General features: G+C 33.8%; 2 protein-coding genes across 3 annotated transcripts in view; both read right to left on the reverse strand.

The window, feature by feature from the left end:
* Nucleotides 1-14,988, reverse strand: part of LOC123701228 (E3 ubiquitin-protein ligase SH3RF1) — a 41,319-nt gene that overhangs the window by 19,160 nt on the left and 7,171 nt on the right. For both annotated transcript variants that reach the window (XM_045648628.1, XM_045648629.1), the window contains exon 3: nt 213-383. In XM_045648628.1, the coding sequence (XP_045504584.1) occupies nt 213-383 (171 nt within the window). The remainder of the gene's footprint in view (nt 1-212; nt 384-14,988) is intronic.
* LOC123701230 lies at nt 3,066-6,217 on the reverse strand. Its single transcript, XM_045648630.1, has 4 exons — nt 6,084-6,217; nt 5,651-5,764; nt 5,418-5,523; nt 3,066-5,267 (listed from the first exon to the last, which is right to left on the reverse strand). The coding sequence occupies exons 2-4, from the start codon at nt 5,681-5,683 to the stop codon at nt 3,349-3,351; spliced, it is 2,058 nt and encodes a 685-aa protein (XP_045504586.1). The 5' UTR covers nt 5,684-5,764; nt 6,084-6,217; the 3' UTR covers nt 3,066-3,348.

Genomic DNA, 14,988 nt, shown 5'->3' on the forward strand with positions numbered 1-14,988 from the left:
TTTTTTTTTTAATAGAAAGGTTTTAGTAAATAATTTATTACATTTTAAACAAAGCGAGCGAAGCCGCAGGTGAAAAGCTAGTTGTCTTATATTTTTGACTTCGATATCGATATCGATGGTAGATCACGCCCCAAGTATTCTTTATAAACAATAATATTAAATGTAGTTTTGACTTTCCTACGATTTTATTACATACATATAGATTAACATACCTGAGCATGCCCCGTCCTCACGCGTTGGGTGCTGACCTTCCTCGGCGCGGAGTTCTTCATGCCCTCCAGGATCCTCATGAGGAGCACGTTCGGAGGCAGCTCCTCCACCTTCGCCTCGACCAGCACCCGACACTCGGGGCATCGTAACTCCTTGTGGGACTCGACGATTACCTGGAAATAAATAAATAATATAAATAAATCCTTATTTATGAATTCAAACATGTTTTTTTGTAACATTAGATTGAGATTCAGGCCGTTCAGGAAAGGTTGGTTTATCATATAGGTTATTTAAAAGTTGCTAGGTTTTCGTGTAGGTATAGTTTTTTAAATTTTTGTCTCATTTTTATGACGCAACGGAGCGATCTTATGGTACCTATGATTTTTGTGTATGAACATAGTTAGGGGGCTAGAGTGAAATAGGCTACTATTCACCACGGTGTATTAGATCTCATTCCTACGGGAAATTCCTTTCACCACGGGAGCGAAGCTGTGAGTAACATCCTGGTATTACTTACAGCTTCGCATACGCTACTGATCCGATTAGAAAAATTCTTTCGGCGTTAGATAGCCCATTTATCGAGGAAGGCTATAGGCTATTTATCATCACGCTAAGACCAACAGGAGCGGAGCAATGCGGGTGAAACCGCGGGGAACAGCTAGTAGTATATAATTCGTAGTATCCAGTAGCTTCGTTGTATAGTTATTATAATCGATCAGTATATTGGGTACAATGAGAGATGCAGTCACTAGACGCCAGATGGAAGTGGGTGCCGAAATATCAAACGCGAAAGAAATCATCATTCATAGCACGTCTTTCGTTATTCAACAACATGAAATAAGGCTACTGCGTGGACTAAAGTTAAACTGGTATAACATTTTTGTGGAAGATAGTAATTCACATGCGTCTACGATACAGAAAACATGATATAATCCGGTAAGATTAGACATTTGAAAAAATAATAATTCCGACAGAGCCAAATGGTGGGGAGCTGAGGGGTACGATAACAAATGTAAATTAGAATTAGTAGTACCTATTTGACCATTGTTTTTATGTCTAATTTTACTGGATTAATAATAGTTATTTTTTGTTTATTATGTAAGTAATACGGTCTATTTGTGCTATATGATTCGAATACAATATTATTTTCTTATCTATACTACTTCTCTATCTCATTAAAAAGAAGCTGGAGTGCATTGCTTATTACCAAAAATGCAAAATACCACATATATAAAACATAATACCTATGTATAAACACGGCAATATCCGGTGTACTTACTTAAAACATAAGTGGTATTCAAATGTGAGATAATAGTTTATTGAATTTGGATAAGGATTGAGTAATACGTTAAATCGTATCCATAACACTTGGTAACGTAATTGTTGAATTTTAACACACCTAAAGCCAATCCTATAGCGTATATCCAACATGAACTTGATTCATACGGTAATGATTTATCGTAATATTTGATAAGTTTAAAAATCATGCAATCACGAGTTGTACTAAAAAAAGCATAATAGGTATACACTTCGATTCCCGGGTATGGTAAATGAATTTACAAAAATATTTTAATGCAGTTCGATTTCTTTATTAAAATAAAGGAATGTTTCCTTTCAGCAAAATTTGCTATCTCCAGTGTTTCAAGTAGGTACTTTCTCTCCAGGGCCTATCGAAAATTTCCACACTGTATATTTCCAACTTGTTTAAGGACTTTAGACTAGCCGGGAGCATCCTTAATAATTACGTGAGGCGTATTTGAGTTTTTGCATGAGTTTTTGCAATCAATTAATTTAAATTAAAATCTTATTAATACTTTTCTGGTTATAAAAATTTGTCACGAAAATATATCGTTTAGACCAACTAACTATTTTACCCTGTATTTATAGTTACCCATCCAAAATCAAAACGCAACCATGTCCACTTACCCACACGCATCAGTAACGCATCACCACCAATCGTACCAACCAACATAATATCTATACTAATATTATAAAGCTGAAGAGTTTGTTTGTTTATCTGAACGCGCTAATCTCGGGAACTACTGGTCCGATTTGAAAAATTCTCTAGGAAGGCTATAGGCTATTATCATCCTGCTAAGACCAACAGGAACGGAGCACTGCAGGTTAAACCGTACGGCACAGCTATAAATTATAAACAACAACATTAGCTAACAACACAAGCTATTTTTCCGTTTCCCGTCCCCGGTCGCCTAGGCGGATGTAATTTACGACCGCCGTTCGGTGATGCCACCGACTTCCACGGTATACTGTTATACTATCAGCTTGTGGATATTGTCATAATGTTCGTAGACAAAAATTACTAACGGTAACAATATGTGTACGTATGAGTTTGTTTACAATCAGGGAAAAAAGTAATGTAGAAACGAAAAGAGCTCTAAAGTAAATAGTGCACAATAATTTTCAGCAGAAAAGAAATGATAATTTCCCTTTCAGATACAAAGAGTCAATTTAGATTTCCATTGTACATGTAGGTATTTTCATATTACAGAAAAACACAAGAAACTTTAAAGTAATTTTCATATATCGCTTGTTTGCGAGAAGCTTGACATAATTCAAAAATTGCAATTTTTGGGTATGATGATTCAAAAGTTTAAAAAATAAAAAAAAGTGTATTACAGTATATATTGAAACATTGACTATATTAAATCTTTTTCTTATTTATCAGACTCAATGTAAAACTAAAATACAAGACTAAAATGCAAGAACTTTTGTTATAATTTCAAGTTTTCAGCAAAAGGGTATAACTTGTGACGTTATTACAGATAAATAATTATAATTTCTTTGTATTCGGATGGGTTTTTAATGAAATTAAGTCATTATTGAAAACAATTATCTTTATCATCAGCCTTTTAATTTATAGTTAAATAGTCACAACATTTACTGTAGGTAACTTAACTAGGTATTTAAGAAATAAAATCAACAATAACTTACAGCTAAACTTAAATCACTTTAACATTGTTCTTTTCTAATTTAACAATAACTTTCAAATAAACTTTAAATCACTTTAACATTATTCATAGCAAAGTAATGAGCTGAGGAACTTTATACTTATGAATCTAATATAAAAAAATATAAAAAAAAATTTGTTTGATTTATGCAAATCAAATTACTACGACTTTAAAGAGAGTTATAAAAAGGTGCGTAATATCTGGGAATGGCATTTTTTCTGATCAACTCCAACAAACCATCTTTTTTCTTCTTATTTAATCCGGGTTTTACGTCATACACTTTTTTCACCTCAACATCTACAGATTTTTTCTTTTTTATCACTTCTGCTTTTTTAAACTCTTGCTCTTCATAAGAAGTTTTAAAGAATATGGATCTGGGATGATCTTTGTCTACTTTCACAACTTTTAAGTCTGCAATTTTGATAGTGTTTCCTTCTTCATCCTTTGTTATGTTTACACCCATTTGAGAACAGACACCTTTCCAATCGAGAAAATCATCATTGTTCATTACATTCACCCGAAAAGGTGTAGGTTTTGATCTAGCAACTTTGATTGCACTAATAAAGGCTTCAGGGGTGTATATTGGACCACTTCTGATTTGCTTTTTAACCTGTCTTTCAATGAGGGAATGTGCAGAGTCACCCTCGTTTTGGGTGTGTCCCTTAATTAAATATTTGTGTGTAATTGTTTTTATGTTCGGATAACGTTGCACAACAAACATGTACATAGACAGCATCATTTTATTTTTTTGTTGGCCCACACAGTTATCACTATAAAATATGACATCGACTGTGCTGTTATTTTGGGCCAGATTTTGTAAATATTTAAATACGCAGGTACCCAGATCATTAACGCCCCTGTTGGCTGTAGCTTCATCCCAAACATAACATTCTACATCTTTAGAATGAAGATCGTAAATGGTGAAGTTAAAGACATTTAACTTGCTTACGTAATAAAATAATGAGGTATCTCCTTTGGGGCATTGGAACACAGCTTGCATGTCATAAACTGCGACAACTACGTCTTTATTTTCCTTATCCTTGACTTTTTCTGCTCGGCATAGATCTTTCTCTTTTAAATGCTTATCATATTCTTGCTTCTTATTTTCTTTTTCTGCACCTTCACAGTTTTCATAGGCAACACAACAGTCACAACGATCTTTCTTTGGTTGGAAAAGTGAAATATTATATTCTTCTGTAAAAATTCTGTAGAACAGAGTATAATTTCCGTATGGAATGTTTTTAGACTTACAGATTTCAATGTAGTCTTTATGGATATCGGCAACTGATTTACCACCATCTATATATTCTTTGGAAGTGGTGGCTCTACAATAATGGGATTCTACTCTTGGAATAGAATCAATGTGTTCCTTTATTGCTTTACGGATAGCATCATCAACTTTTGCGTGATTTTTGTGTTTCCCTCTATTATCCTCTGCTAAAAGATTCCCTGCAACTTTGTTTTGTTTATCTAAGACTGTTCGGATAGGTCGGTCTGTGATTCCAAGCGTATTTTTAAAAAACAATTTGCAAACTCTTATTTTTTCTTCATGCAAATTAAAATAAAATGCACTATTGTAACGGCGCTTTTCTCTGGTGCCACCTTCACGTACATAGCGATACTTAGGTTTTATAGCCTCTATACAATTAGATATGTAATTCCACTGTTTTAAAATACTGCCTAACGACCAATAATCATCAAATATAGACATTCTTTCAGCTTCAGTAAACTTTGTACTGCACTTCAATTTGCACTTTTCGAAGCAGGCATTTTTAATTTTACGCGCTGGTACAATTTTTTTAGAAGTACTCACATAGGATTTTCCTTCATTCCTTAGTTTTTTCAAAACATTCTTTTGCCAGTTATTTTCATCTCTTTTACGTTTTCCTCTTTTTTTTATTGCATTTTCTGTATTTTCTTGATCTGGAACATGATTAACATCACTGGTTATGAGTAAATCTGCTCGTACCGGCAACTGTCCGAATTGTTCATCATCATTTTCATTACAGTAGTCAAAAATTATGGGAGACACGGGAGCTTGACTTTCAGGTGGTTGGTAGAGAGGATCCTTGACAGAATCATCACTATCTGTAAAAGAAAAAAAAAACGTTAACGGTCTAATAGCAATATCACTTAACTACTACAAAATTATGTCTGCTAAGCACTAAGCAGGCCTTGAATGAATAAAAACTTATTTGAAAATATGGCCTCGTAATTGGTTTAAAACTGAAAAATTACCTTCAATGAATGAAGTAGATGATGAAGAACTTGTACTGCTATTGGAAGAGCTCGAGGAAGAGGAGCTGTTGGAGCGACTGCGTTGAGTATTTCCACTGCTATGTTCCTTTGAAGAAACATTGCCCTTAATTTCATTGGCATCATCGTTTTCTAAAAATCAAGTAAACAAGTAAATTAAAACAAAACAAAGTGAATTAGGAAAAATAGGTTATAAATAAGTGACTATAATTAACCTTGTTCATGGAACACTGTTTCTGGAGGTCCATCTACACTGTGATTAACTAAAGCCAATATTCTTCTACCTCTGCTATTTCTTAAACTGGAATCCATGACTATCAAAGAAGTACCTTAAACATAAAATTGTTATTATCAATAATGACTTATTAGAAAATAGTGCAAAAAACATCAAGAAATATTGAGTAGCTTTAACAACAAAAACAATGCAACTTATAATATGACATTATTGAAATAGTCGATTTATTTATTTTTGCTATCAAAAACGTATAATAACGAATTATGACTGTCAGTATGTATTTGTGTTTCCAGAAAGAACGACTTAACGCAAAATATGATGCTGGTTTTTAAAACGTATTTCAAAAAAAAGGTCGTCATAAGTATAGTAATGTCATCTTTCTAGTAAAGGGTTACGTGAGATTATAGACTTACCTTGCAAAAAGAACGTCGTAACACAAAATATGTCGTCGTCGCTGAAATCACGCACGTGCATACACTAAAACGCTCCTGTGCTAACTGAGATGCTACGGTCTCGAAACAAAGAAGCGGTAAGAGTGCGACGGAACATAAAGGCACTACTTCTCTCGCTCTCTCATTTTTGTACTTAGCGTAATGTCGTTTTTGCAGCAAATAGAATAAAATTTTCTGCGTTCACCTGTATACTTAACTCAAAACTGCTGATTTTTGAATTATGTCAAGCTTCTCGCAAACAAGCGATATTTTTGAATCTATAGGTATATCCTTAAAATATATTTATGTATAAAAAACTCCCGCATAGCCAAAGTACCATGCAAGACACGAAAAAGTGGAAAATATCTTACAGCAATTTAACGAAAACATTAACATCACGTCTCCGAAGATATTTCGGTCTAGCGCCGGATGTATAAAACCAAATGACAAGTAAAACGTACCAAATGTTGGGGCGGAATGAGGTGCGCTCCGCAAAATGTCACAGTTCAGAGCTGTGCTTGCAAAGGTCAAGCCGATATTCAACAATAGATACAGTGATCTAAGCGAGTACTATGTCTTATCAATCATTATCAGGATTCAGGATTTCTCAAAATTTATTCCACCTTTAAGACAAAGTAGAGCTTTTTTTTCTATTTTTACAAAGAGCACGCTGTAATTTCTCAAAATACTTCAAACGACTACAATACAAAGATACAAAGATAAACCTTATTTATGACATTTTTGAAAAAAAAACATGAATAATTAATTTACAACAATTTCATACATGTTTTTGCACTTGACCTGACAATTTAACGCCACTACAGACGACACAAATAGGCTCATACCATTTGTTAATTGTTTTTAATTCTCATCTATTATTTCAATACTCATAAAACATACATGAACGGCACAGTTCATTGCATCAATCTTAATTAAAAGACCAGTAAATGTGAATAGTGGCTTATATTACTTACTAGATTTCCGTCCGCATTTTCAAAGAAAAACCCGCATAGTTCCTGTTCCTGTGAGATTTCCGGGATAAAAAGTAGCCTATGTCTTATTCTGGGTCTTAATCTACCTACATACCAAATTTCATCGGTTCAGTAGTGTCGATCCATCCATCCATCCTCACAAACTTTCGCATTTATAATATTACATAGTAGGATTTGACGTTTATAATATTGTCTCTATATAGGAATATATATTTAACTAATCCACTAATATTGCCAAAACAGAAATCCATATTATATACCTTTGTATACAAATAAACGATATCGTTATCTTATCTGTGAAAATTGAAACAATCGAGAAATTTGAGTCAAGGTATCGATGTTCTTGAATATTTATCGCATTTCCTTGTCGTAAAAGATTAGTAGGTCTCATACAAGTGGAATATGTAATACTTGAGAACTATTAACTTTTATTTTAATCTAACTCAGTTTAAACTAATAAAGGTTCAGTATCTACAATAATTGTAGAACATTTATTATTCAGCCATGGCTGTCCCACTGCTGGGCAAAGGCCTCTCTTCCCTTCATCCACGTTTTCCTATTGTGAGCAATTTTTGTCCACTCCTTGCAATGAGAGTCCAGTTCGTCGCGCCATCTGATTTTGGGCCTTCCACGCAGCCTTTTTCCATTGTCGGGGATCCACATAGTGGTGATTTTTGCCCACAACTCTTCGGACATTCGGCAAACATGTCCAGCCCAGTTCCATTTGAGCTCGGCAGCTTTATGGGCTACGTCGACAATCTGTGTTTTTGAGCGCAGCGTTCTATTTTGTATACGATCAGAAAGCTTTACGCCCAAAATGCTGCGCTCCATTGATCTTTGGCAAACCCCAAGTGCGGACTTATAGAACATGTGTAGTTTAAATGGTAGGTACAAAGTAGGTAGTATAATTATTATGTATTTGTACCATTTAAACAGTTCCATAAACATTTATTATCTACACTTATTTTAGGAAGAATGTAAGGGCATTATAATCTCAGTCACGATAAGAATACATATTCTAGAAACTACAATATGCAATCCTAATGGAGCCCAATATATTATGTAGTTTTAAAAGCAAATAACTAAATACACAAAACCGCTAACCATTTTCGCAGGACATGCGGAAGGCACCGTAGCAAAGATAAATGACAACAACACATGAAATAGAGTTACATAGTAAACGACTATGTAACTGTATTTCGTCCGGTCGTGCTGAGCCAACTAACACCCTATTATACTAGTCTATCGACTTGCAAATTCTATACTAATATCTACTTATGAAACATATCATCATAGTTTAAACTAGCTTACCGCCCGCGGCTTCGCCCGCTTTGTCTAAAACTAATAAATTATATATTAAAACCTTCCTCTTGAATAACTCTATCTATTAAAAAAACCTCATAAAAATCCGTTGCGTATAGTTTTAAAGATTTAAGCATACAAAGGGACATAGGGACAGAGAAAGCGACTTTGTTTTATACTATGTAGTGATAATCAATAATGTCTGTTATATTGCAGCTTTGCATAGGAGAATTAAAAAAAAACTATACCCTTTACCACAGACTACCTTTACTTTCTAGTTTCTACAAATAAGAACTTGCACCATTATTCAAGCCTTCATTTTTGAATAGCCCTCCATTCACTCTACCAGAACACTAAAAGGTGTCGTTGCTCGTTTAGCGCCTAATAAAAGTCCTCGTCCCAGTTTCGCATCGATTCTAGTTCACAGTCAGGCACATTTGGAGCGCATCCCTGATACGTAGACAATAAAAACTAACGTACCAGCATTGCCAAGAGTTACTGCTCTATTTTTGTTCTATACCTCACCCGAAATATACAGCATAAGTGGGACAAGCAATGATCGATACTTGTTACCGAGCCACTCAATCACGTGAGGGTGGCGTAAATTTTTAATTAGCTCTCGTTTGTGGCACTTTTGGGCACGCTTTTATGCGATACGAATGAAAATATGCAAACGAAAACGAGTTGGCAATAAGAGTGGAAACGTAAACTGAATACGGAATACCAAGCGATCGTCAAAGCATCAAAGCAATCTGCAATGAGAATATCTGCACATAACCGATATCTGTGCGATTTGCCCTGCCCCAAATAATACACTATTCATGACATTTTTGCAGTGCAACTTCTTTAGGCAGGTCGAGAGTAAATGTCATGTCATGGTGTTCGGCAACGATTTTGGTATCTTTGAATCTTGCCAAAGAAGTTTCACTTCTGACACGTGTGCTCGGCTTACACGCTCTTTTCCTTGGTCACGGCATCACGCGTGAACGGGTGGACCGATTGCGATAATTATTTTTTTATAATATTCCTTGAAGTACGAGCATGGTTCTTATGGAAAGAAAAAATAAACATGTTCCACGGGCGAAGCCGGGGCGGATCGCTAGTATTCAATAAAAACAACTCTATGGCACGGTAGTCTGGATAACAAACTAGTCAACTTATTGATCGAATCAATAATTTTTACAAAGAAATCAATTAAACCGGTACAGCAGCCCTAATTCCTTTTCAGGAATCCGTTATCACGTAACACGACTTCTTTCAGTTTCGTGTAAATGAATTTTAAGTGCACGATAATTGAATTAATAAATCATAATCGTGTAAGTAATTTTCGTCGCTCATAGTACAAGGAACTCGTGTCATCAACAATTACGATGACTTTCTAGCGATACGTAATTGGTAGTTTGTATAACAGCTATATCACGGTTTATACAAATAATATTAATTAACAAGTCATTAAGTAAGTAATCAAAAGGCAAATAATAATTAAACGAGTGCGAATACATTTAATGCTTTATGAATACGTTTAAAGCTTCCTCTTCCAATTTTAAAAACTACGGAACCTCCCAAATACAGTTCATCGCGATAACAATGTCACGCGAGGCAAGTCGTTAAATTAATTAATTAAAATATAGCCAATACACGTATAGTAATAAAATGTTATTTTAAGGAATACCTATTTATTTATTAATTTTAAACACAAGCAATAACTTATATTAAAACTTAGGGATAAATTCCATATCCTAGAGAACATCGTATTTTCAACGTTATCGCTATACTTTCGCTTCGTTCGACTTTCGCTTATATCACTCTTCAAGTTAATACTAACTAGTTAACCTAGAAATAAACCGCTGTATCATTAAGTACAGATATTAAAGTAGAGTTATTTGCATACTCTCAAAGGAAATGACGTTCACAGTCAGAAAAACATTATACAATCATAACACTGACATCCATACTAATATTATAAATGCAAAAGTAACTCTGTCTGTCTGTCTGTTACTCAATCACGCCTAATTTGCGTGAAATTTGGTATGGAGATATTTTGATACCCGAGAAAGGACATAGGCTACCTTTTAAAGCGAAATATGTACCACGGGCGAAGCCGGGGCGGACCACTAGTAGTTTATAATTACGAAAAAAAATAATGTGAAGGACTTATTATTAATATTTACCCGATACTATATTCTCTCAGACTTTTTTCATATAAACCTGTCAATAACGAATACAGAAAAGAAAGTTTAATCCAATTTGGTGAACACGTTTGGAAGTTATGCGCTTGGTCATTTCGGTGATTCATTTTGAATAACTAAGCTCCCGGAATCACAGACACAATAGAAAATCTATTGTGTCGTGGACCGATCGGGCCGCTCGGGGCTCAATGGGTTAAAGTAAAACCATTTTTTATGTTTGTACAATGTTTTATCATAATACGTAATTGAAAGATTATCTGTTATATAAAACGCAAAGGTGACTGGCTGACTGATCTATATCAACGCACAGCCCAAGCTAGTGGACCGATCGGGTTCAAATTTGGCAAACGGATAGCCACTCTTACTTAGATTTGATAAATTCTACCCCCAAGAAGATAAAATAGGGGATGAGTTTGTATATACCATGAAATTATATGTATTGTATGTTGGGGAGGTGCCGCAAAAACCATACTGAAGCCCCTCGAGGTGGCTCAAAGAGCAGTTATGAAAGTCTCCACGTTTAAACCTATGCAGTATTGTACAACCGACCTGTACAAAGATTGGAAAGTTCTCACCGTTAGACAACATTTTATTTTACAGACTATTATTTTACAACACCGATTAACACCTCTAGTTACAACCTCGTTTCGACTAAAGAACAAAATCTGCACTGTTCCTCAGCCTAATAGCATGTTCACCAAGAGGTTCTTTTACTTCCTCGGACCCTATTTGTATAACAAAATTAATGATAGTCTTAGCATCTATGCCTTACCGTATTCTAAATGTAAATTAACCGTACGCTTCTTTCTATTAGGAAAAACTTATGACGAGACAGAACAACTTCTTGAGATACTGGCTTAAGTGTAAACGTGACTGATCTTGCTTAGATATCTATAATATAATATTTCAGACACACACACACACACACACACACTTACACAAACACACGCACACACATACACATACACACACACAAATATATATACATTCATAAGATACAGTTTCATTCGCCACACCCGCATTCTCTTATCTAATATATAAAAATCAATGCCACTTTTCGTTGTAATTCCATAACTCGAGAACGGCTGAACCGATTTCGATAATTCTTTTTTTATTATATTCCTTGAAGTACGAGGATGGTTCTTATGTAGAGAAAACGTTAATATGTACCACGGGCGAAGCCGGGGCGGACCGCTAGTACACCTTAAATTTTACACATTTTTTTTTTCTCTTACTCCCTATTGTAACCAATTTTAATTTATAATAATGAAGTACTTGCTAAGAGGCTTTTTGTGTATTTATATTAGAGGCAAGCTGTTTCTCCTAAACACAGGTTGCCCAGTAACCTAGCTATAGGGAAACATTGGCTTGTATAAATAATTGTTTTGGTAGCCTTTTTATTTATATACTTTTACATGTATATTAATTGTATACCTATTGTAATAAATTGTAATTGTAATTATTGTATGTATGTATGTTTAATAATAATAAATAAATAAATAAATAAATAAAACATTTTTTTAAACATAACTATCTAGTTTACAAATACATGTCCGACATGCTACCCGCACACATTCTGGGAAAAATTCTTCCAAGCGGCAAAACCTCTTCGAATCAAAAGTTCAACTTTGTCTCGTCAATGTAAACAATTATGTTACAGAAGAATGAAGACCCACATGTCGGTGACTAAGGCTTTTCTCAAAACAATGACGAATTCAATAGAGACGATTCAATGTTATTACGCGTTAGATGCATTTATTAGGAATGGGAATAAAAATGAGTCAAAAGTTTTTCTCGGGATATTTTTCCGAGAAAATTATGCATTTATTAGGTACAAATATTATAAAGTTGAAGAGTTCGTTTGAACGAGCTAATCTCAGGAACAAATGATTAGAATTGAAAAAATATTTTTATGTTTGAAATATGAATAGTCCAATTATGGTGTAAGGTTATAACTATCACATCACACTACGACCAAAAGAAGCAGAACATGAATGAAGAATATCTTAAAAATATTCCTTTTGAGTTGAGACGAAGTTGCGTGGGTCAGGTTCAAGACATATAAAACAACACACGTATTATTACAGGTATTTATACAGTATAACTCTTAGATCAACATTTTTATAACATTGTGACATTATTTGGTACATTGTTTACTCCATATAAATCCATTTATATACACACAGTATAATTACTTTCAGATAAGAGATATGTAACAACGACCTATACTTGAAACTGGACCAAGAGAAATGTCGCATAACAATTATTATTACCTACTATTGAAACGATAAAATGCAATTTGGATTCATATAGCGTCGATCGGGAATGTTTTAAATATTGGCGAAAATGTAATATTATCTAGAGATTATTTTAACGATGAAAATTAAAGAGTCAAGCACGAATAATTGTGATAATTAGTATGATTAATCAATATTTTTCGTGTACGTATACTCATTAATAGTTCAGTATATAAAAAGCTTAATAATTAGAAACATAATTTGTAAATAACTACTCTTCAATGTCTAATGTGTTTCTATAACGTATTTTGAGGATTTAAGATCAATAACATAATTCATTGATCTCGTTACAATCAATGATATTATATATAGAAACAAGAGGTAGATACGTTACCCACGCACCAAAACGTAAACCGTGAATTGGTCCTAATTGGGACCAGTGGAATCAGTCAGATTGTGACTTGTGACAGCGAACGTACATGCTGATATAAACGTTAAAATTATCAATAATGCCTTCTTGTGTGTTCAGAAAGTGCACAAATTACGATAGTAAAATAAAGAAAGATAGAGGAATATCATATCACAGGTAAATGTATTAAAATATTATAATTTTAGAGCAAAAATAACAATTTGCAATTATTAATGAATGACACTTGCTTGACACTTGTATTGAAATAATGAAAGAGATAAAACATTGCTTCAATCACTAGTGTGACAAAGCTAGCGCACACTGTGTTCAAAGATTATCATGTAGATACGATTATTGAAAATAGAACGGCTATTTTATTAATTTCGATTTGGGTAAATACTTGATTATTTTTATATTTAAATCCACACAGTGCATGTAATTAACAAATATATCTATTTATTATATACAATGAAATCGTGATGGCAAAAATGTTTGTTTGCAAAAATGATGTTGAATATACGTATACATTAAACAAAAGATTATCGCTACTGACGAAAAATGCTATTTGCTTTTCTGTAAATAGCTATTGAACATACATTTTATTTGTGTTTTAGATAAAAAAGGCTTATACTTCATCCTTTCTTTTATTTCATACTTTTTTTCATCTAGGCACCACTATTATAATTATATCCTACAAGTTGGAGTGATGACCTTGTACGGGTTCCGGGAACTGCCTTGAAACGAATAGCGTAAGATCGGTCCGTATGGAGTTCTATAAGGAGGACTATGCTCAGCAGTAGGTGTTTATCGGGTGAAATGATGATGACCGAAAACGAACACAACAGCTAGTAATAAATGCTTAATACAGTTATATCTCCAAAAAAGTTTTTTTCATTTTAATACAACTTCATAATAATAATTAAATAGTAAATGAAATTGTCACATTTGTTTACGTGTGCAGGAAACGTAACATCTATAACATTGAACCTTCTGTGTCGTTAGTCTATGCCAATTGCCATGGCAACTATTTGTTTATTTATATTCAATTGGTGAATTCTTGTGACTTTTGCTTACACCTGCGCGGAAGTGACAAACTATCTTTGTCTTTTTTGTTTATATCATTTTATTAGAGCCATCTCTCTTATACAGTCTGTCAATGTAATAAATTAAGTAAAATGAAACTTGTATTTGTGTGTGCCTGACACTGCATAGGAAGCATTTTTTTTGGATATCTTGTGAGTATATAACGTATCTATACATAAAATATCATTGGTTACAATAGATAGATAATTTTATTTTCCATGAAATATTACTTTAGTCACGAAAAAATGCGGGTATCACAAATTAAGTGTTCTTCAAGACATGTCAATTGTGAGCGAGTGAGTCAGTCGGTGCAGCGCATGAGTCAAACAGTTTAGATTAGAACGAGTAATAAAGCATGTTTATTTACGATACCGGAGCAAGGGGCTGCTAACTGAGGAAGCTGGTACTGTCGGCTAGAGAATTACCTTGTCTAGTTATTTATTTTTTTTTTTTTTTAGATGAAAGAATAATGGCCAGTTTTACATAGATTAGATATATGAGTTGTCCGCTAGAGAATTGATGCAACCTGTCTATTTTAAAGTGAAACTTTTATTACATCGTCTCAATTTTTTTGGTCTGTGTAGCGCATGTCGCGTGACGCACGATACGTACGATAATTATCGTACAAATACGATAATTTTTAGTTAAATGTCCAACTATAGTGTGAAAAAAAGT

The sequence above is a fragment of the Colias croceus genome, chromosome 21 (genome assembly GCF_905220415.1).
Source record: "Colias croceus chromosome 21, ilColCroc2.1".
NCBI lineage: Eukaryota > Metazoa > Arthropoda > Insecta > Lepidoptera > Pieridae > Colias > Colias croceus.